Source organism: Crocuta crocuta, unplaced genomic scaffold (genome assembly GCF_008692635.1).
Source record: "Crocuta crocuta isolate KB4526 unplaced genomic scaffold, BGI_CrCroc_1.0 scaffold90, whole genome shotgun sequence".
NCBI lineage: Eukaryota > Metazoa > Chordata > Mammalia > Carnivora > Hyaenidae > Crocuta > Crocuta crocuta.
The window spans coordinates 4,907,412-4,927,731 of NW_027527449.1; the positions used below are offsets into that span (position 1 = coordinate 4,907,412).

General features: G+C 46.6%; 1 protein-coding gene across 6 annotated transcripts in view; it reads right to left on the reverse strand.

Annotated features, from left to right (window-relative positions):
* Positions 1-20,320, reverse strand: part of ACSL1 (acyl-CoA synthetase long chain family member 1) — a 66,379-nt gene that overhangs the window by 34,676 nt on the left and 11,383 nt on the right. For 5 of the 6 annotated variants that reach the window (XR_013334670.1, XR_013334671.1, XM_077762208.1 and 2 more), the window contains exon 2: positions 10,498-10,724. Coding sequence is in view for 4 of the 6 variants with exons in the window: in XM_077762208.1 (XP_077618334.1) it covers positions 10,498-10,692 (195 nt within the window). In the remaining 2 variants the exon portion in view is untranslated. Of the gene's footprint in view, positions 1-10,497; positions 10,725-15,046; positions 15,224-20,320 lie in introns of those variants that run through there. The other variant, XM_077762190.1, reaches the window with a different exon arrangement.

The window sequence follows — 20,320 nt, forward strand, 5'->3', positions numbered from 1 at the left end:
TACAATTTCACAACAAACTTTGGTTAAATAATTCTTGGGTTACAGTTAATCTTTTGGTGGTATATAATCTTCAGAACTTTGAGAAACATGGAGGTCAAACAGCCAAATCCAAGTTCAAGAAGTTAATTATATCCCAAATCGTCTTGACAAAGCAATCTGAAGACAAGACATTTATTGTCATTCTAATTAGCAATTAGAATAATTAGCAAAAGTTTGAAGAGCAAGCACTGAGAGAGTTCTATGCCAAAAAGGCACACCAATTAAGGCTTAGGTGAAACTGGGTAAAAGGTCACACTCACTGACTTGTAAGGCATACGCTGTCATTTCAAGAGAGGAGTCTGAATGACAGAGCAAGGGGGGGGTGGGGCACTAAGCAAGACCTGGGCTTTGAAATTTGTTGCTCTGTGAAATGAGCACACGTNTCTGTCATTTCAAGAGGAGTCTGAATGACAGAGCAAGGGGGGGGGAGGGGCACTAAGCAAGACCTGGGCTTTGAAATTTGTTGCTCTGTGAAATGAGCACACGTTCCTCTAAAGAATCATCATTTTTGGTGTGCCTATGTGTTACCATCCTTCTTGAACAAAAATGCTATTTGTAAACACTGGGTGTTAGCAACGTTAATTATACCTACAAAGGGGAAGTGAGTGTTGGGAAGCCCACCTATAACCACCAAGCTCAAGATGTCCGTATGGGCTACAGACTCAAGCCATTTCAAAAGGAGGGCGTTTCATTCCTGGGTCATGCAAGTACATGTGGCTATTGCTAAGAACATCTATGTAAATGAAAGAAAAAAAAAAACCTTTAAATTTGGCCCTTCTGGACTTCGGATATAAACCTACAAATGAGGGGGGTGGAGATGGTTTGAATGGTGCTTAAGAAACAGAGAGCTAAACAGACAACCCCAATAAAATGTGCAGGCAATCAGTCAATAAGACTGAGTGTCAAGGAGGATTATGCTATCTATATACTTCTTAAATGTGGTTTTACAGTTTTTCCAAAAAAAAAATAAACAGAAGATGATGAGTCAAATACACTACGGTCACATCATTGCTCATGAGTAAATTCTGCAACATCTATATATAAGCTAAGGTTCCTCTTGAGGTCAGTCTCCCCACATGGGCTGAATTAGGGAATAAAAATTCAAGTTCCATCCACTGAGGGCCAGTAAGGGCAGGACCACAGTGGACATCTGCATATCAGAGGTTCGGAAGACCAGAGCCCTTGCCAATGCAGGGACCCCACTTTTATGAAAGACCCAATGAGTACCTGACTGTTTTCACTAGCCACAAGAAATCTGAAGAGGAGTTTTGCTTTTATGAAAAAGCTATTACTGTACTAATGCAGGTCTTTTATAAAAGGGAAGTGGCTAACTTGAACTTCTGGAAAGTGGCAGATGCTCTTGCTTTATGCCGTTCAGACTTACAGAAGCTTTCATGGGGACGCTCTACTTTCGGGTAACAGGGGACGCCTGTATTTGACAGAAAGGACTCTTGGTGGTGACGGTCATTTTGTGCACTCTCAAACCTAACCGCAAAAGGAAATGACACCCTTGAGGATTTCTGCGGGATACAAAGACCCAGGCCTTGGAAATGGTGGTCTCTCACTCACCTCAATCTGGGCCCTGCCAGTCGAGTTCCCCCTTTGTTACGGTTTAGTCCCTCTAAGGGGGGAGGGGCGGGGCAGGAAGAGGGAGGGAGACACAGGAGGGAAGGACAAGGGTGTAACTTGTAAGGATTCTATTGGAGACACATCTGGATTTTAATGTTAAATCCATCACTGGAGGGAACAGCAGCAGATGGAATCACAGCCCTGGGGGGGAGGGGTGGGGAGTAAAAGAGACTTTTTTTTTTTGCTGTTGCCAATACCCTCCCTGTGAACTCCTCTTCCCAGCACTGACACTTGTACATGCGTCGCCCTGTCCGCTTCTTTCTTTAAACAGGCACATCTTCTATCCAGTGACCTCTCAGAGACTCTCTGCTGTGTCAAACCAGCACCTGCAAAGGCCAGCCAGTAAGTGGCCACCCAAACCACTTTTCTGAACTGTGACAGACAGGACTTCTAAACCACATCTAGATGCCCCCCCACCCCCACCCCCACAGGCCGCACTGTAAATGCTCCCGCGCGGTGAGGAACCCTCAGGCTCAGTACTGAGGCTCACCATATAACCAGCTCACTTCCCCGGATCCTTTCTGCCCAGGTAGTAAAGAGAGGGCAGAACAACCACGTCAGCGCTGGGTTCGGTCATCTGAGGGCAGGAAGGACAGAGGGGAAGAATGACCTGAGCGCCTTAGTATAGCCCGCCAGCCACTCCCCAGGTGAGAACAGAGCCCCAGGGGGAGGCTTTTGTGAGACTCTAAAACGTCATCCAGCTACGTGCAAGTCCGATATGGTGAGAGGTTTCTTCGTGGATCACAAGCAGGGTTCGAACTCGCCCCCACGCTGTTCATCTCCATGTTCGAGGAGCCGGGCGCAGATCACAGGTGGCTGACTGGGTTTTTTCGGTTCTGCAACACCTTCCTCTAAAGCCCAGAACATCTTCCATCTCACCCCTACTTCGCTATCCTGTTTCCTACTTCCTGAGACCCCACCCCACTGTCATCCCAAGGGGAGGATTTACTTAAGTTGGGGGGGGGGGAAGGAGGCTGACACAGTACTTAGAAGCTTCAATTCTGTGCTGCCAAGCACATTACAGCTCATCACCAGGGAAAATGGCACCCTCCCACCTCCGTGAGAGGGAAGAAAGTCTGGAGTCACAAAATCCAAATCCCCACAAACACACATTGTTCCAGCAAAACAAAACTGCCCATAGCATCTCTACAGGCCTGCCATTCGGAAAATGCGAAACATTCAGCATCACTTTTAACTTCTTCTAAAGGGAACTAGTGTCCATTTCTCATCCACGCTGGGCCTGGTAAGACATCAACGCGAAGCAGGGGTTTTCGTCGGGAGGCTCGGAAGGGTCACATTTGTCATTTTTTATCTGACACTCGTTGACCCTGCTTGGGGGAGGCTATTTTTAAGCTTAAATAAAATTCCAGCACAGTCTTCTGTCATTTATGAATACACACGTCCCCTGCTTAATGAAGCTGTTTAGAGGCAGCAGCATTTGTACAAAATCAAATTGTGCTCTCAGATCTGCCTTCCCGTATTCCTGTCCAGTTAACTTAAGCTTTTACTGCCAGGTTTACATGGAATCCAGAAATAATTTTTTCCCCCTAAAACAATCACCTTTCTTTCTTTGAATTCCTAAAGGAAGCTACTTAGTGCTTCTGTGGCCTGGTCTTGGCACAAAGATCAGAAACCTGCCTTCAGTTCTCTGTAACGCCTGCCTTTCAGTCTGCAGCCCACTCACCCACCCACCGCTGCCCCATGACCATGACCCACAGGGACACTTCTACCGCCTCGTTCAAATCACTGGTCACTTCCAATTAGCAGACAAGCCTCAAAGCACATAGAAACTCAGTTAAGTTTTCTACAATGTGAGCTAAGAAAAAGTAATCAACAAGGTTTTTTATACTTTGTTATTAAGAAGCCTGTTTCAGGGCACCTGGGTGGCTCGGTCAGTTGAGCGTCCGACTTCAGCTCAGGTCATGATCTCACGGTTCATGGGTTCAAGCCCTGAGTTGGGCTCTGTGCTGACAGCTCAGGGCCTGGAGCCTACTTTAGATTCTGTGTCTCCCTGTCTCTCTGACCCTCCCCTCCTCATGCTGTCTCTCTCTCAGAAATAAATAAAACATTAAAAAAAAAAAAAGAAGCCTGAAGCCTGTTTTGTTTTGGAAAAGGTGTTAAAGTTACCCAAAGGTATGAAAATGCTGATGTTCACACACTCCCAGAATATTAGGTCTAAACAAAAACGTCCCTCCTAATCCATTCTCTGCATCCACCCCCACTGCCCCAACTGCTAGGGCCGCTGGCTGAAAATGCCCTTCGATGCCTAACACTTCCGAAAAATGTGTTTGGAAACTCTCTGAGCACCACGGCAGCCAAGCTGCTAGGGGTAAAATTAGAAAGGCGGGGCGCCTGGGCAACTGACTAGGGCTCATGTCAGTTGGACAACCTACTTTGGCTCAGGTCATGATCTTGCAGTTCTTGAGTTCGAGCCCTGAGTCGGGCTCTGTGCTTGGAGCCTGGAGCCTTGGAGGCTTGGAGCCTGGAGCCTGGTTCAGATTCTGTGTCTCCTCTCTCTCTGCCCCTCTCCCGCTCATGCTCTGTCTGTCTGTTTCTCTCTCTCTCAAAAAGAAATGAAAAATTTTTTAAATTTAAAAAAGATTAGAAAGGCAAATCTTTGCAGACATCTTTGACCACATGCACAATTATTTTCCAATCAGACCAGGGAAGAACAGGTAGTGGGACTAAGGACTTGGAATCTGAAATTACAAATGGCAAGTAAATAAAGCTAATGCCTAAAAACAGGATTTGCACAAGTATTACTGACAGGTAGGAAGCCAGAGCATCAAACCAGTTATTTCTTCCAAAGTCCCGCATGTACTTCTGGTCGACCACTCCGAGACTTCCCAGAGATGAGAATTCTGTTTCTATTGAGGTTTACATTTACAAGTGACTGCAGAAACAACTAGACTGCTCCTAATATGTCTCCCTTCTTCTTCATGATTACCCACTACCTCCTACTGGGTTCAAATTTGGGAGTCTAAAGCCCCCTCTTCCAGATGCTTTGCTACTTGTCCCACACACCGTGGGGCTGGAATTAGCAGTCCCACCATCTGACTGCACGGGCCCTTCCTGGACAACTTCCCTTCCCGCTCTGCCCTAGTGGCTCCCACTCAGACTCTCCCTGCATCACTGCCTCACTGTTGGATCCTGCCCCACTGGACAACAGCACCCCTACTTGGAACCAGCCCTAGCCGATCAGGTCCAGGGTATCGCCATGCTTTGCCCCCTTTTTCCTCCAGCTTTACTGAGGTGTAATTGACAAAAGCATGAGATACCTAGAGTGAACAATGTGACTTGACGTACACATGCATTGTGAAAGATTCTCACGATCGAATGATTAACATACCGTCACCTCACATACTTGCGTCCTACTTTCTCAGCAAATTCCAACTACACAATGCAGTGTTACCAACTACTGTCGCCATGTCATACAAGGCACATCTGACAGCTGAAGGTTTGTGTCCTTCAGTCTCTCTTCTCCCACCTCTAGTCCCAAGCAACCACCATTCTACTCACTGCTTCTCTGAGTCAGCTTCTTTTTGGCATTGCCACTCTTTGCTTTGCTAATGTCATTAGCCCAGAGGTAGGCACTTTGTCTCTGCAAGTCCACTGTGAGTGTAATTACGAACACAAAATCATGACATTCATTGAGCAATGCTTCCACAGGCAAGATATGTTCCATTTAGTTTGCTTTTTCCATGGTTCTAATCAGAGAATGAACCAGAGTTTTGGCTTTATGGCATGAGAAAAGTCATCCTGTTAGTTTAAGGACGACTCTCACCCTTTGCCAGGAACAGCGGAGTCCTCAACAAGACCGGCAGCCAGCCTGCAGTCCACACAAGGAGAGCAGCCTCTTCTTCCCAGGTACTGTGCACGTCAGATAATGACTCTGTGATTAAATATCTGTCAGATAATGACTCTGTGCACGGGAGATTAAATCCAAAGTGTCACTTCCTGCAGCACAGGATTAAAATGCTAAGGTGGGGCGCCTGGGTGGCTCAGTCGGTTGAGCGTCTGACTTCGGCTCAGGTCATGATCTCCCGGTTCGTGGGTTCAAGCCCCGCTTTGGGGCTCTGTGCTGACAGCTCAGAGCTTGGAGCCTGCTTCTGATTCTGTGTCTCCCTCTCTCTCTCTGACCCTCCCCTGCTCACGCTGTCTGTCTCTCTCTCTCAAAAAATAAATAAATAAAACATTTTTTTAAAAATGCTAAGGCAAGGGGTGCCTGGGTGGTTCAGCTGGTCAAGTGTCCAACTCTTGATGTCAGTTCAAGCCATGATCTCTCGGTTGTCAGATGGAGCCCCACACTGGGCCACATTGGGCTCCACGCTCAGTATGGAGCCGGCTTGAAATTCTCTCTTTTCTTCTTTCTCTGCCTCTCCCTCATTCGTGTGAATGCACTCTCTCACTCTTACTCTCAAAATAAACAAACAAACAAACAAAAGAATAAAATCCTACGGCAAGTTGCTAGCCATAAATATCCCAACAAGTGGATGTTTATGGCTCTCAAGCTTTTATGCCAAAAGGCCAGCCAGCCAGCATGTGCCTGAATGTCATGAGATCACTTGGTGTGGAAGTCATCCAACTTAGGAGACAAGATGAGTGATCCCCAAAGAGCCGATTCTACATACTGAAAGATAAGAACCCACACTAGAACTGAGGTCCAGTAACCAACGAGTTTCAACAGTGAATCTGTTATGGATTAACTTGGTTAGTTACCCAAGGTAAGTCTTAAACTAAGTTCTGATATTCTGAAAATGAAGTCTTAAGAAAGCAGTGGACTTAGAGGTATAAAAAAGTTTTTTATATCCTAGTCTACTCCCTTCTCTAATATTAAAAAACAAGGCATATAGCTTGGGTTTTCATTTAAGTACATTATAATCCAGCGGTTGTCCAAAATCCTTCCGTCTTAGTTTGGTACATGAGCCATTTCAGTGCCTCTATGACATCTCTTGGCAGATAGAGGAATTCCCATATTCTTTCTACTTCCTCCTTCAGCAATTACACTGATTCTCATTTACGCTTTGGAATGGTTTGTTGCCTCAATCCCTTAAATTCCAGCAGGTGGGCCTACAACCGACAGGCACCAAGTTTTGCTCTGACCCCATCTACGTCTGACCTGGTGCAGGGACAGAGGATGAGAGGAGGCAGAAGCTCACCAGAAACCTGGTTTTGCCACCGCCGCCCAGGCTGCGACAGCGCTATGCTTCCGGCCCCGGGCTTCACTCCCACACCACCCTACTTTCTGATCCCACACCCATCTTGTGTGCGGAACCTCGGACTCCGCTCTTACATCAGCAGCCACTTTTCTTCCTTCCATTCTGCGCTGCCTTCAAACTCTTTCGCCTCTAATACCCATTTTCAGTAGAGCCTACTCCTGGGTTCAAAGGTCTAACCAGTGACTCTTCAAATTAATCTAGACAGACCCAAACTTTCCTTATTATCCTCCCCAACCCACTGTAAAGCCCTATTATAATACGTGACTTTCAACCACTGTAATGAAGGCAGTATAACAAAGCTCTCGATAGTCCACTAACCATGAAATATAATTTCACCTCTTGGGGCTCACCTGTTTTCTTGTGTATAAAACTTGAGGGTTAAAAGAGGAGGCCTTCATAGAAGAAGAAAACTAATATTTACTGATCACTTGGGCCAAGTGGACACTCTGCAAATCTCTATGCAGTCCTCTGAACAAGCCTGAGGGAGGGAAGGATCTGTTATTTCTGTTCTCCAGGCAATCAATGTGAAAGTGAGAAAAGTCAGGGGAACTTGTCCAAAGCTGTCTTCCTGGTCTAAGCAGAGGGGCCAGGTCCAGCCTCTGCCAAATCCTAAGCGTCTTTGGTCCCTTCTGGCCGCATCACGCTCTCCCACGTCCCTAAGCTGCAACCACCATGGTCTGGGCCCCTGACCAGCCCGAAGGCTTTCCAGTCACTGCGGTGAAGGTCATCTTCGCCAGGGGGTCATAGGGATCTCAGTCTTGGCCAAAAGAGACAAGCTGAAACGTGGAAACGTGTGCATCACTCGTGAAAGTGAGTAAAGACCACACGGACACAGAGCAACTCGCTTCCATCCACAGCTTGGGGCTACGGAGCAGAAGCAAAAGAATTCCCTGGAAGATGGAACTCCTCCCCGACACACAGGGAAAGGCAGCCTTTCGGGTCACAGTGATGCCACTCAGGTGTCAGCTGCTACCACAGACGCACGGGCTCGGCCCTTGACTCAGGGTCCTGGTCACACTATGCTTGAAATCTAAGAAGGCTGAGAAAGACTTGTTGGAGTTAGTTTCGGACTCCAGCTTCTGTCCTGTTCTGCAGGCCATGTCCTCACTGCCTTTTCTGCACGGGACACAGCATGGGTGCTAACGTCCTCTTTACCACCCTTTTCATTCATTCATTCATTTATTTGCTCGTTTATTTGCTTATTTATTTTAGTTCATCTAAGTTTATTAACAGTAAGATAAATACTACCAAAGCAAAATATTTTTCTTCACAAAATAGCTTAGAGAACTATAAATGGGATGTTATTTTTATCTATCTATCCATCCATCCATCCATCCATCTTGCCAAATGGCTATTTTATTATTCCCACTCTTACACAGTTTTCCTAAGACACTAAGTGACTATTTTCCTTCACAGAGGAAACCCTCTACAGGTCCACAAAATCTGAATCTATTTCTCCAGGATCACCCTGACTTCTAGAAGGGAATGCGCGAAGCTGTTGCTTCTCAAGAACCTCCAGGCCGCAGCTTTAAGAAGGTGTAGCTGGGGATCGGCCGGTGTGGGCAGTGACGGGATGCAGCAGACTCCTCTCATTTCAACACCCATGCGAGGTTTCCAGGAATGGNACAAAGGAACAAAACAACAATATTTTATTCTGACGATCAGTTCCTACAACGGTGCCAGATACACAGGCTCCTAATGAATCCTTAATGAAATGAATGAAGTGCTTCTTTCTGCCACAGAAATCCTGAGGGACCATGCTCGACAGAAAAGCACCTGTCGCTATACAGCATCAGAGCTCAAAGCTTGTGTTTATTTCCATACTTTAAGTTCTTTTTTTTTTTTTAGAAATGCAAAGCAAATTCTGTATCTATTCCCAAGACCAGCAGATTCTGAAAAATCAGAGCTGAATCCATTTTTGTATGTGAAGTGGGAAATCAGGGAGCCTCTCTGCCAGGAAGTGGAATTATAGATTTTAATTTTCTTTCTGCTTATCAGGAGTTTTCAACGGTTCTACAGAGGACATGAATGCTTATTTTAGTAAGTCTCAGAATGACTTTAGGCACGCTGGATCTTAAAAAGCACACTGTAAGTGCCTCCACAATTTCTCATACAATAAGAATTCGTCAATTACAGTTACTGCTAAATTATAAATACCTTAAATCGGCACTCGCCAAGTACTCTCTTCACAGTGATGGCGATGCTACCATGAAGCACTAGGTCCTCCACCAGAAGAAAAGGAATGTCACAAACCCCACACACATGTATTAGAAAAATTAAATTCTACTCCTTCTTGGCTTGTTATTAGCTGAAACAAAATATTAAGTCACATTTACCGTCTAAATAAGGTATAAAACCATCTTTTCTTGGCAATAATTCGGTCATTTTATCTTTACATTTTGGTATGAATTAGACTGACATACCTTCCACAGATTATAAAAGTTTCAAATTAGTGAATCCAAGAAATTGTCTAAAAGAACTGAAACCCTGTAAGTAATAAAATGGTCCTCATCAGGCCAAGGCCTCGTGGGGAAGTGCACCCTCTCCTCCTCGTGGCCATCAGCCTGGGACCAGGGCAGGAAGGGGAAGAAGAGACGTTCTTTATATATGTTCAAAGCTACGAATACTGAAAATTGATTCTGACTTAGGAAGGGGAAAGCACCAGCGAGAACATGGCTGCTTCATCTTCAACCCCTCATGTTTTATATGAAAGAGATTCAAAAGGGAGGAAAGCAAAGCAGAAACATCAAGAAAGAATCTTTCTGGGGCGTCCAGGTGGCTCAGTCAGTTAAGCGTCCAACTCTTGGTTTCGGCTCAGATTGTGATCTCAGTTTGTGTGTTCAAGCCTAGCGTCGGGCTCTGTGCTGACAGTGCGGAGTCTGCTTGGGATTCTTTCTCTCTTTCTCTCCCCCCTCTCTCTCTGCTCCTCCTCTGCTCATGCACACACTCTCTCTCTCAAATAAATACACATTTTAAAAAATTTTTAAAAAGAAAGAAAAAACTCTTTCTGGAAGTGTCCTTAGCTTTCTCTGTGCCGTCCCACCCATTATGCCCTAATCAGGGAACACACACTCTGCTTTCATCCTCATGAGGACGAGAGCATAGCCTGTAGTTTGGCCAAGTTACATACAACCATGGTCCTCAGCAACTCCACCCTGCATCCCTCCTGAATGCCCTTGCTTCTTCAGGTCCGACCTGAGATTCTGTGGCCATGTTATTCGGGCAAGTTCCTAGCCTTGCCTTATCCTAGGTGAAACCTCAGAGTCCCTTTTCAAACGCCAGGGTCTGTGTGCTAAGTATTGGGTATACCACAGATGAAATTCTTCTTTCTGGAATATTTGTTTGCCATCTCTCTTCTCTGCTGGAACATCAGCCCTGCGAGAGCAGGGACTCCGTGCCTGTCTGTCCTTTCCCCGTCACAGAATCCTCCAGACTCCCACTCTCCATTTATTACCATAGACAAACATTGGGCTGTTGAGCACAGTTTAGCTTACAGAGTGGCCTTGCATATATCCTATGGTGACTGATCGTGATCAATATTGCATCCAACAGGGAGTCTGAGACATGCAGAGAAAACCCACAGGGCAGGCCGGCGGGTCCCTCCACTTACCGCCACCTCCACAGACTGCATGGACAGGTCGCATGGTGGCTTCAGGGCTTTGGGTCTCGTGGCGTACCAGAAGGTGGTGAGGGCTGCAAACGCCCCAAAACCCATGAGTGTGTTGGTCGGAAGGGTGCGAACGTACTGTCGTAAGTCAACCAGCTCTGGCATTCGAAAGTACCGGAACAATTCGTGGGCTTGCATCGTCCTGTGTCGCTGGCTCCCTCAGCTGATTTCTGCCAGGAGAGAAAAGGTGTCATGTTCACTCCAGGAAGGCAGGCCTTGTCTCCAGAATTCTCAAAGGCCAACCATCCAACTTGATGCCTGGCTCGCCAATCAAGGCATGAAACCCACAGGCCTAATGGTCCAGCTCTCTTCCTGGCTGTCAAATTTCACGTTTCTAAAAACACTTTAGAAATCCATTTGACTTCTATCATTTTGGGCAAAGTGTCCATTTCCCACATTGAAAAGATTTTACTTGCAAAGAATTCTTGCCATAACATGCTCAAGTGCCATAAGTTACCAGTTTCTTCCCTGACATTGTGTCTCTGTTCTCTTCCACCTAATCAAACACGCTCCAGTCTCGTTATTAGGGCTAATGAGGAGAAAAGGGGAAGAGGTACAAATAAGCCCAAACCACCTAGTGGCCATCTGCTCCCACTTCTTCCAAAAGATCTTAGAATAGTTCCGGATTCATAAAACAGACCAACCTAAATGTCCATGCGTCTCACCTTCCCCATGCTCTCTGTACCATAAAAGTAGCAATACAAATGCAGAGGAAACTATAGTTCTCTATTCTGATGAAATAATTTCTTTTATATTCCTCAAAATATTTAACCAAAATATAATAATAATAATGATAATAATAAAAGGGTGTACATAAATTTTAAACCATCCACCACATATCTAGAGAGAGACTGCAGCATAGTATTTGAGACAAAGTATAGAATAATATTTAAGAGCCCATATCGTAGAGCCAAATTCTGTGTTCCCAGCTTATTAGCTGTATGATTTGGAATTACTTCACTTCTCTGTGCCTCAGTTTCTCTAACCAAAAATGGAGACTGAAAACAGACCTATCTCATGGGGATTTTATAATGATTAAATCATTTACAGAGAGCTTAGCTTAGAATGGCATGGGGCCCCAGAAGCTATTCAATAAATGCTAAGCACTATTCTTTCGTCTACCCTGATTTTGTGATTAGTCCTTTATAGAGAACCGTAAAGTACAGAGTTAATAAAAAACAACAACAATGCCTGACTACAAGGAGTTTACAAACAAAATTAAGCAGCCAAAACATAGTGGTACCCGGGTGGCTCACTCTCTCTCTTAAAATAAATAAATCTTAAAAAAAAAAAGCCAAAACACAAAGAAAATTGGATGAACCACCAAATGTAGATAAAAGTCTCAAACTGGGCAGTAAAGACAATCTGTATAGAAATCAGTATAAAAAGTGTGCAGAACAGATAATAAGTAAGAATAATTCTAACTAGAAAATAATTGATGAATAACTAAAGTATGTTCAGCAGTAAAGGGAAGGAAATCATAGCGAATGCTCTGAAAGGCCTTTCTCAAAAACTGCCTGCCAAGTGTTAATGTTTTAGCTGTACTTCAAATGGCATTTGTGAGTTCTCTATTATATGTTCTTCTAAATACCTAGGTCACAAAACTGAACATAATTTTCTTTTTTCAGATACAGAAATCTTTAAACCTCGCTCTCTCCTACTGTAAATTTTGTTTACAGAAGAGCAGAGTATCGAGTGTTTTTATTGGCCATCAGCTCATGCAATCTTGTGCCACAACAACTCTGTGTAGGTGTGTGTACACACACACACACACACACAGGAAATTTTCAGGTTTGACATGACAACCGAGAAAGAACCGATACGTGAAATGTCTTCAGGTCATAATTCTGAAGGAGGAGCTCCACTTCTTACAAAACCATTCACCATGGGTGCCACCAACAGCTGACGGCTAGGTGATACACCACTGTGGAGCAGAAGGGGGGGGGGCGCTCAGCTGGCATTTACCCGACCTGCCAAGGTCTCTCAGGGCATTCGTCACATGCCAACTCCCATCCTGCTGCCCACCGGGCTAAAGGTAACGATGAGACAAAATTCATACTTGATGTCCCAGGAGAAGAGGGTGGAGGATGGGCCAATGAGCAGCTGGGAGCACAGTCACCCCACCGCTCCACCCATGGGCAGGGACAGGCATCAGCCAGTGTCACTGCCAGGGCCAGATCTGAAAACAGACACTGTTTTCTTTCCGCCTGGCTTCCCAATGCGGAGAGACAACGCGTATATTTTTGAAAACCAGTGAAATAAATGATCAGATGTTGGGTGGCCTGTCGAACCAACATGTGACCGGCCACGAAAGCAACAGATTGCCCGGGGTATGGCCACGGCAGATCTATTCTAGAGGAAAGCACAGGGGCGGGGCTGCTCAGGCCCGGGGAGGGCGGGGGGCACAGTGAACAGATGAGGGCAGCCGGGAGGACGGTGCCGACGACCTGGGCCAGGTTCTCGGCGGCCCGCCAGACCCGGGGCTGACGCCTGGGCTCCCTGGGGAAGGCCCGCACCCGCGCAGGCGGAGGAGGCGCGGGGAAGCAGGCANCGCGTGCGGCCCCGCCTTCCCCTCAGGTCACTCCCCCTTCTCCCCCTCCCAGCCCTCCTCCCGCGCACCGCGGCCCGCCCTGCTCGGGAAAGGAGTCTCCCACCCCTGCCCTCGGCTCTTCTCGCCCCGGGGTGCCTGAAGTAATTGCCATACGACCCGGATCGTGTGAATCTGCAGGGCTGTTCGACAGAATCCCGGCCCTGGGTGAGAACGTTAAATAACTCCACCACAAACAAATGCGGTCATAAGCTGGTGATTTTTTTTCTATTTTAAGCATCAGCAGTAGCCAAGCGTAGACAGCATTAGAGGAAGAAAGAAAAATGTCTATTTCTAGAGATAAGTCTAGGAAGGAAAACTCGAAAAAAAACACTTCAGGAAACTACTGATTTGGTAGCACTGCTGCAAGAATATTTTATTAGATGCTGATCTGTAATGCAAAGGGTTGAAACCCAGCTAAATTCTTTAGTGGGTGATAATGATAAGATAGGGCAGTTTAATCCACGCCTCTCAGCTCCCAGACGGTAGAGGCTGAAAACCAGCTTCACTTAATCAACTGGTCGATGCCGCCCGTAGGAAAACCACAGCCCATCCACCGCAGAGCTAAGACAGTCCTTCTTTTAGATCCACGTGAAGAACGACTCTTAAACATGAAAAGAAAGCATTCTAAATCTTCTCCCTTCCACGCAACTGTTATTAAGGAAAGGCACGTGGCGTATTTAGAAACGGAGGCAGACCTGCATTCAAAGAAAATGAGCCACAATAAACAGCCTTTCGATGCTGCAGGTGAACACGAACCCCAGGCTGTAAGACAGCAAGACTCACTTGCCAACAGGTGATTGGAACCCAGACCGATTTTATTTCTTATTCCAGCGGTGTTCTAGTTGGAATATTTTTTTTATTAAATTCTTTCAACAGCAAATGTCCACATCATCCTCTCAGGAAGTTTACAGCCCAGCCAAATAATAATGCTGCTATTTGCTAAGAATATGATTCAATCGGCTTAAAGGCTTAAGTAGCCAGTATTTCCCAGTTGAGAACACACAAGACTATTGGCAGCTAGCTTCTCCCTTCCCCAACAGCTACGCCTGCATACCCTTCCTCCCGGCACTTACAAAAAGTGGGTTTGCTCAGTTGGGTCTTTTGAATTTCCTAAAAAGCTAGAGTCTAAAACCACGGAACTACAGAGAACACAGCAATGGTCAGGGGAACGTGGCTCACGTCCAGTTCAAAGAACCAGAGTGAAGGATGCCTTTAAGTAGACCTGCGCAGAAACAGATACACAGGACAGAGTAATAGAAACTGGACTGTCCGGAAACAGAAATCCTGGCACTTATCCACCCAAACTTTGGGAAGAAGAGCGAGCAACACGGTTAGCACTGATTTAGTGTTTCGGAAAGGCGTTCACATTCTCTCACTGGAACATCGCGGTACAAAACCACCATGAGGAAACTGAGGCTGGAGACGAGAGGCTTCCCCAAGGTGTATCCCAAGACGGGGACACCAACTCGACTCTCAAGTCATGCTTTTTCCTCTACACGAACAATTCCTAACCTCTGCTGGGCCGCTGATCCTCTCCACTGGGAACATGCGTATCCCTCTCTGCACGTGGGGCTCACAAGTCCCCTGCAGCCCCCTCCAGCTTGGAAACTGTGAGAGCAGGTGGTTTCTAAAGGTCCTCTAGCACTGCCATTGCACGGCACGATGACAGCCGGGCATCTGACCTCCATGTCTTACATAACCGCTAGCGTTTGCCCCATCATCCTGGACTCTAAGGCCACCTGGACACAAGGTTCACCTCCGACCGTTTTGTTTACACCACAGAAAAAGTGGTTTGGGGCCAGAGGTGACTTGCAAGGACATCGTTCTCTAAGGACACAGGGACACACACACACACACACACACACACACACAGCTCCTGTGATTTTGCAGATTGATACTTACATCGGCATTTTATTTTCTTCATACCGTTTACCAACCCAAAAAATGGGTGATCGGGACGTTTCTCCCCTTCTAAAGTTCCTCAAGCTTTCATTTGGTTGAATAATAGCGGTTTGACAGAACACTTTGCTAGGAATGCAGCCTTGAAGCAAACCCACATAAATAGCACCCTTGCCCCGGCAGCAGCAAATGCAGAAACCCTGACATCTTTCCTTAAAAGCAGTAAGCCAAGCTGGCAGGGTGCTGCCATTCCTTGCTCCACCTCCGCCCCCTTGTACAACAGGCTATTGACAGAAGCCTGAAACTCCCCCTTTGTCCTCAGCTGGCCGGGCAGAGCTCAGCCTCGAGGAGGAACAAGAGAGCGGCAGCCAGACCGTGTGCTGTTCTTTCAGTGCGCCGCTCCAAACCCCTTGGATTCGTGCTCCTTAGCCCGGGCTGGCACCGTACCGAAAGCTAGATTTGCTTAAGCCGTCCCCTCTGGAACCAAAAGAGCAGTCGAGCTGTCCCTCAACAGGGATGCCAGAGTGCATCAGTTAGAAAGGAGGACAGAGGTCTCTGTCCAAGGCCCATTCTGTACAGGGATTCCTGACCATGGTCACCATCCCTGGATCATCTTCTCATCCTGAGCATGAGAAGAAGGACCATCCGGGTAACTTCAGGATCCCATGCACGGTGGGCAAGTAGTTCCGCAGGGAATTAATTACTCCCGTCTACTGCCTTGGGGTGTTTCTTCCCCAGTAAGTACAGTAAACCTTAAACCTGCATAATGTTCATTAAAGTCACTCTCTGGGATCACTAAGTCCATTTCCAAGGCGATTTTAAAAGGAGAAATGAAGGAGAGGTGCTCTGCTTTTAGAAATCTGATTTCCTGAAATATTCAAGTCAACTGGAAATTCTTTACTACTCCATTCTCTCTTCATCCCACCACAGTTAGAAAGAGCAGGACACAAAGCTTTTAAAGGTAGGGAGGGGGATGCTTGGGTGGCTCAATCGGTTAAGCATCCGACTCTTGATTTCGGCTCAGATCATGATCTCATGGTTTGTGGGTTTGAGCCCCGTGTTGGGCTCTGTGCTGACAGCACAGAGACTGCTTGGGATTCTGTCTGTCTCTCTCTCTCTCTCTGCCTCTCCCCCACTGACTTTCTCTCTCTCTCTCAAAATAAATAAATAAACTTAATTTTTTAAAAAAAGTAAAGGTAAGCAGAAAGCTAGACTAATTTTCTAATCAGTAAGATTAGGTCCATACCTCACCTGTTCATACTGGCCACCAAGCCATGACTACCATATATGCCCCCAAGTAATGAGATTCCAAATACAATGTGACCAACTTGAATGGATAGACTTGCAGGGATGATTTGCAATGGTCAAAGGTCTACTTATTAACAGTTTCTGTATTTACTAAGGTACCTAGCTATTGAAGTCACATGACAAAATAAATGACGTTAGAAGTGTGTGCTTTTCCTTACTTACATTTCCCTGCTATTTTACTAAAATTCCTTGAACACACTTCTTCAAACAGGGTCCTAGGCATCCCTAGAGCCACTTTTGGAGGATAAGCACTTTTCTGTGGCATAAATCCCCATTTTCCTCCTCCATTTAGGTGTTCCACTCAAAGCATTTTTTGAGGCCACATACATGGCTACCACTGAACAACTTCTCCCAAGTCACAGGAACGCATTTGTATGATGTTATTTAGGGCTGTTTCAAAAATCTGTCTGATGGGTCCATATTCATATGACTAAATGTCATGCTTTACTGCTTTTTAAACTGAGTTCTAAGAGCTTTTTTTTCCCCCAATACTATCCAAGATTTGCCTTCGCAAGGTCAAGCCTCCAGAAATAGCAACCCAGGTGGTGTTAAATTCCTTTGCTCAGGAAAAGTTGAATTCAGTTAGTTGGCCTTTCTGAGGACAAGGCGGTTTCAGGAAAGGTGCCTTCTCTACCTGATGGTGCTCAAACGGAAGTGACCAAGAGGACACCCCCACAAAATGAAAGCCTCGGTGACACATGACGACTGCAAGAGGGTTGTCGGAAAACCCTCACCCTCTCTTGGGTGCATGTGCATTACTTAATAGTCAAATGTGGGCACAAACTGTGAAAAACTCGCAGACCTCATTTGTGAGGCTTGGCAGTCAAACTAACACAAACATATACACAAAATAGTGAAAAACAAGGCGGCAGTAAGAGCGAAAGAAATTCTAAGAGAGGTCACACGCTCTCCAGGATGGCTGCGTGCAGAGAGCCAAAGTGAGCTGCTGCTCACAGGCTGCGTGAGGTCCAAGAACAAGAGCTCCACGTCAGGCTGGGGACAGGAAGGTACGACAGGAAGCAACCTCCCACTGCAGCTCTAGGATTTTCGGCCGCTTAATCTGGAACAAGCGACAAGACTGCATTGGGTAGGAGAAGGCAAGGCAGGCATTCGGGAAATTCAGCTTGAAACTGCGATTTCTTTAAGAGCCACTGTGCTAAGCACTTGCTGTGTACCAGGCACTGTGCCAGGTACTTAGAAACACGACGAAATGTCATCCTCCTAACGGTCCTTACTGTATGGAGGATACCTGAAGTGAGCTTCCACCCAACGACAGGAGACTGTGCCTAGGAAAAGTTCAGTGCCCTGTCCCAGCCCCACACGAGGACAGGGCTAGAAGCCGGGACTGAAGGCAAAGCCTACGGACCGTAAGAGGCAGGCCTGTCACCGAGGCACCCAGTGGTTCAGACCGAGACAAAGGTGTAAGGCGACACAGAGGACGACGAGAAGCTGGGATACACAGAACTTTAAAAAGCCAGGACCTGAATCCCAATGTCTACCGAGTGATGGAGGGCCACACGAAATGCAGTGTATGCAGACAATGGAACATTCCTCCGCCTTAAAAAAGAAAAAAAAGGAATTTTTTTAAAGTTTCCTTTATTTCTGAGAGATAGAGTGACAGCGTGAGCAGGGGAGGGTCAGAGAGAGAGGGAGACACAGAATCTGAAATCGGCTCCAGGCTCTGAGCTGGCTGTCAGCACAGAGCCGGACGCGGGGCTCGAACCCATAAACCGTGAGATCATGACCTGAGCCAAAGTCGGACGCTAAACTGACTGAGCCACCCAGGCGCCCCAAGAAGGAAATTCTGATACACACTGTAAGCTGGATGAGCCTACAAAATGTTACACGTGTTCTAGGGACTGTGATGAGGCAAATTCATAGAGACAGAAATGGAGGCCACAGGAGTGGAGGGCGAGAGGGGAATGGGGAGTTATTGCTTCACAGGTACAGAGTTTGTGTTTGGGATGATGAAAATTCTGGAACTCGGTAATGGTGACAGTTACACAATACTGAGAATGTAATTAATACCAATGAGTTGTATGCTTAAAACTGGTTAAGGTGGTAAATTTTGTTATGCCTATTTTACAATAAGACTTTTTTTTATCACTTTTAAAAAACCAGGATTTAGTAATTCAGTGGATACAAATGGAAAAAAAGGAGTAGCAGTCGGAGGGCTGGGTGTTTGAACCTGGGAGATTGATCGGTGGAACAGTGAAGAGAAATGGCGCTGGAGAGGCTGCAAGGTGGTTTGTAGGCTCCCAGGCAGCTTCCCGGGGTCCTGAAAGCCTCCTTGTGTGAGCGGACCAGCCCACCCTCTCCCCAAGCGTCCTGGGGGAGCTGTCCTCCCGGCTCCCTGCCTCAACAGGGCTGGGAGGGCAGGTACCCCAGGGCGGAGCTCCCGTCCTTCCCAAGAATCTACCAGAAAGTCTTCCCTTCCCTATGCCTTCCATGCCAGCCCTGCATTCTCCAAACTTGTGGTCTCCTTCACCTACAGCCTTGTCGCTGGCCCTGTCCTAAGATGTCCAAACCTACCCACGTAGGTCACTCTCTCTAATAAATCCTTACATGACCTCCTCAGTCAGAAGCAGCCCTGAACTCCAGGAATATGTTTACTTGTAGCACTTGGGCGACCCTTAGCACCTCCGGCTTTATACTTATGGTGGGTGTCTGCTTCTCTTACACAGATGCTTCCCTCTCCCGGGGCCAGGCCCCTCCCACGCGTCTTCACAGGCCCTTGATGCTTGACATACTGCCTCGCCCAGAACAGGTGCTTTGTGAACAGTCACTGAGTTAGGAATGACCCTCTGTGATTCTGCCCAATTCTCTGCTACAGGCCCCAGGAGGGTGTATTTATAGAACAGTGATTCTCCAAAGAGAAAGGAGGCATTCAAAGCATTTCTAAACTTTAGCATTCTCCCTGTACACCCCACACTGCTGCTGCTGTGAGCCAGCGTGCTGGAAGGGAGTAAGAAGCACCTCCTGGGTGATGTGGAGGGGAAGAGGAAAAGCTTGCAAGCCACTGATTTAAAGGCTACATAAAAATACACTCTTGCACCTTGTTGTGATGAGCACTGGGTGTTATATGTAAGTGATCAATCACTAAATTCTACTCCTGAAACCAATAATAGTAATAATAATAATTCTCTTGTCCATTTTCCCCTGATGTTTTTCATTTCTCAAACTGTTGCACTTATATGTAATGTCACCTCAAGGTCATCTAAGGGCAAGGATCCTCCTTCTCCTTAGCAGACGTTTAGACAAATATTCAGATGGGAGACTATGGATTACTTTTTGAAAGATCAACGTTGCCCACAAGAAAGAGACAAGAGTAAACAAATACCTTTCTTGAATAGAAGTGCAAACGCCAGAAGAAGGGCTGGAGTCCAGAGCCTGACACCAGGCTGGCCACCAATGTCTAGAAGTGAGTTCTCCATCACAGAAAAGAGAATCCTCTGAGATTTATCCCAGAGAAACGTCCCAGGAGCCAGAGAGCAATTGTGGGACCACAGTGAGAAGAGCCCTCGGAAATGCTCCAAGCTCCGGGTGGGTGGCCATCTGAGACATAAGGGACGTAAGGGACGCTGCGTGCAGGACCCGACCAATGTTCCCTGGAGAGCGGGACACAAGCCATTTGGTTCTCCTCCCTTCTCTCTTCAGCACAGACACGAAGACCTGCCACGTCCAGCCACTTGGGAAAGTGATAACTCTGGTCTGGACATGCCCAATGAAGACACCCAGGTTGTGTGAGTGCCATGGATTCAAGAGGAAAAGTTTCTATTGAAAAAAAAATCCCTAAGAGAAGCAAGATTTTTCCCTTGGCCTTCAAACATTGATTTAATACTGTAGAGTGAGTTCTCAGGATAAGTCACTTAGACGAGGCAGGGACGTTTCTTGGTAAGGGTCAGAGAAGGGGCAGGCTTGGGCACAACGGGTGACCTCAGCCAGTCAGCCTCACTTCAGCTAATGGAG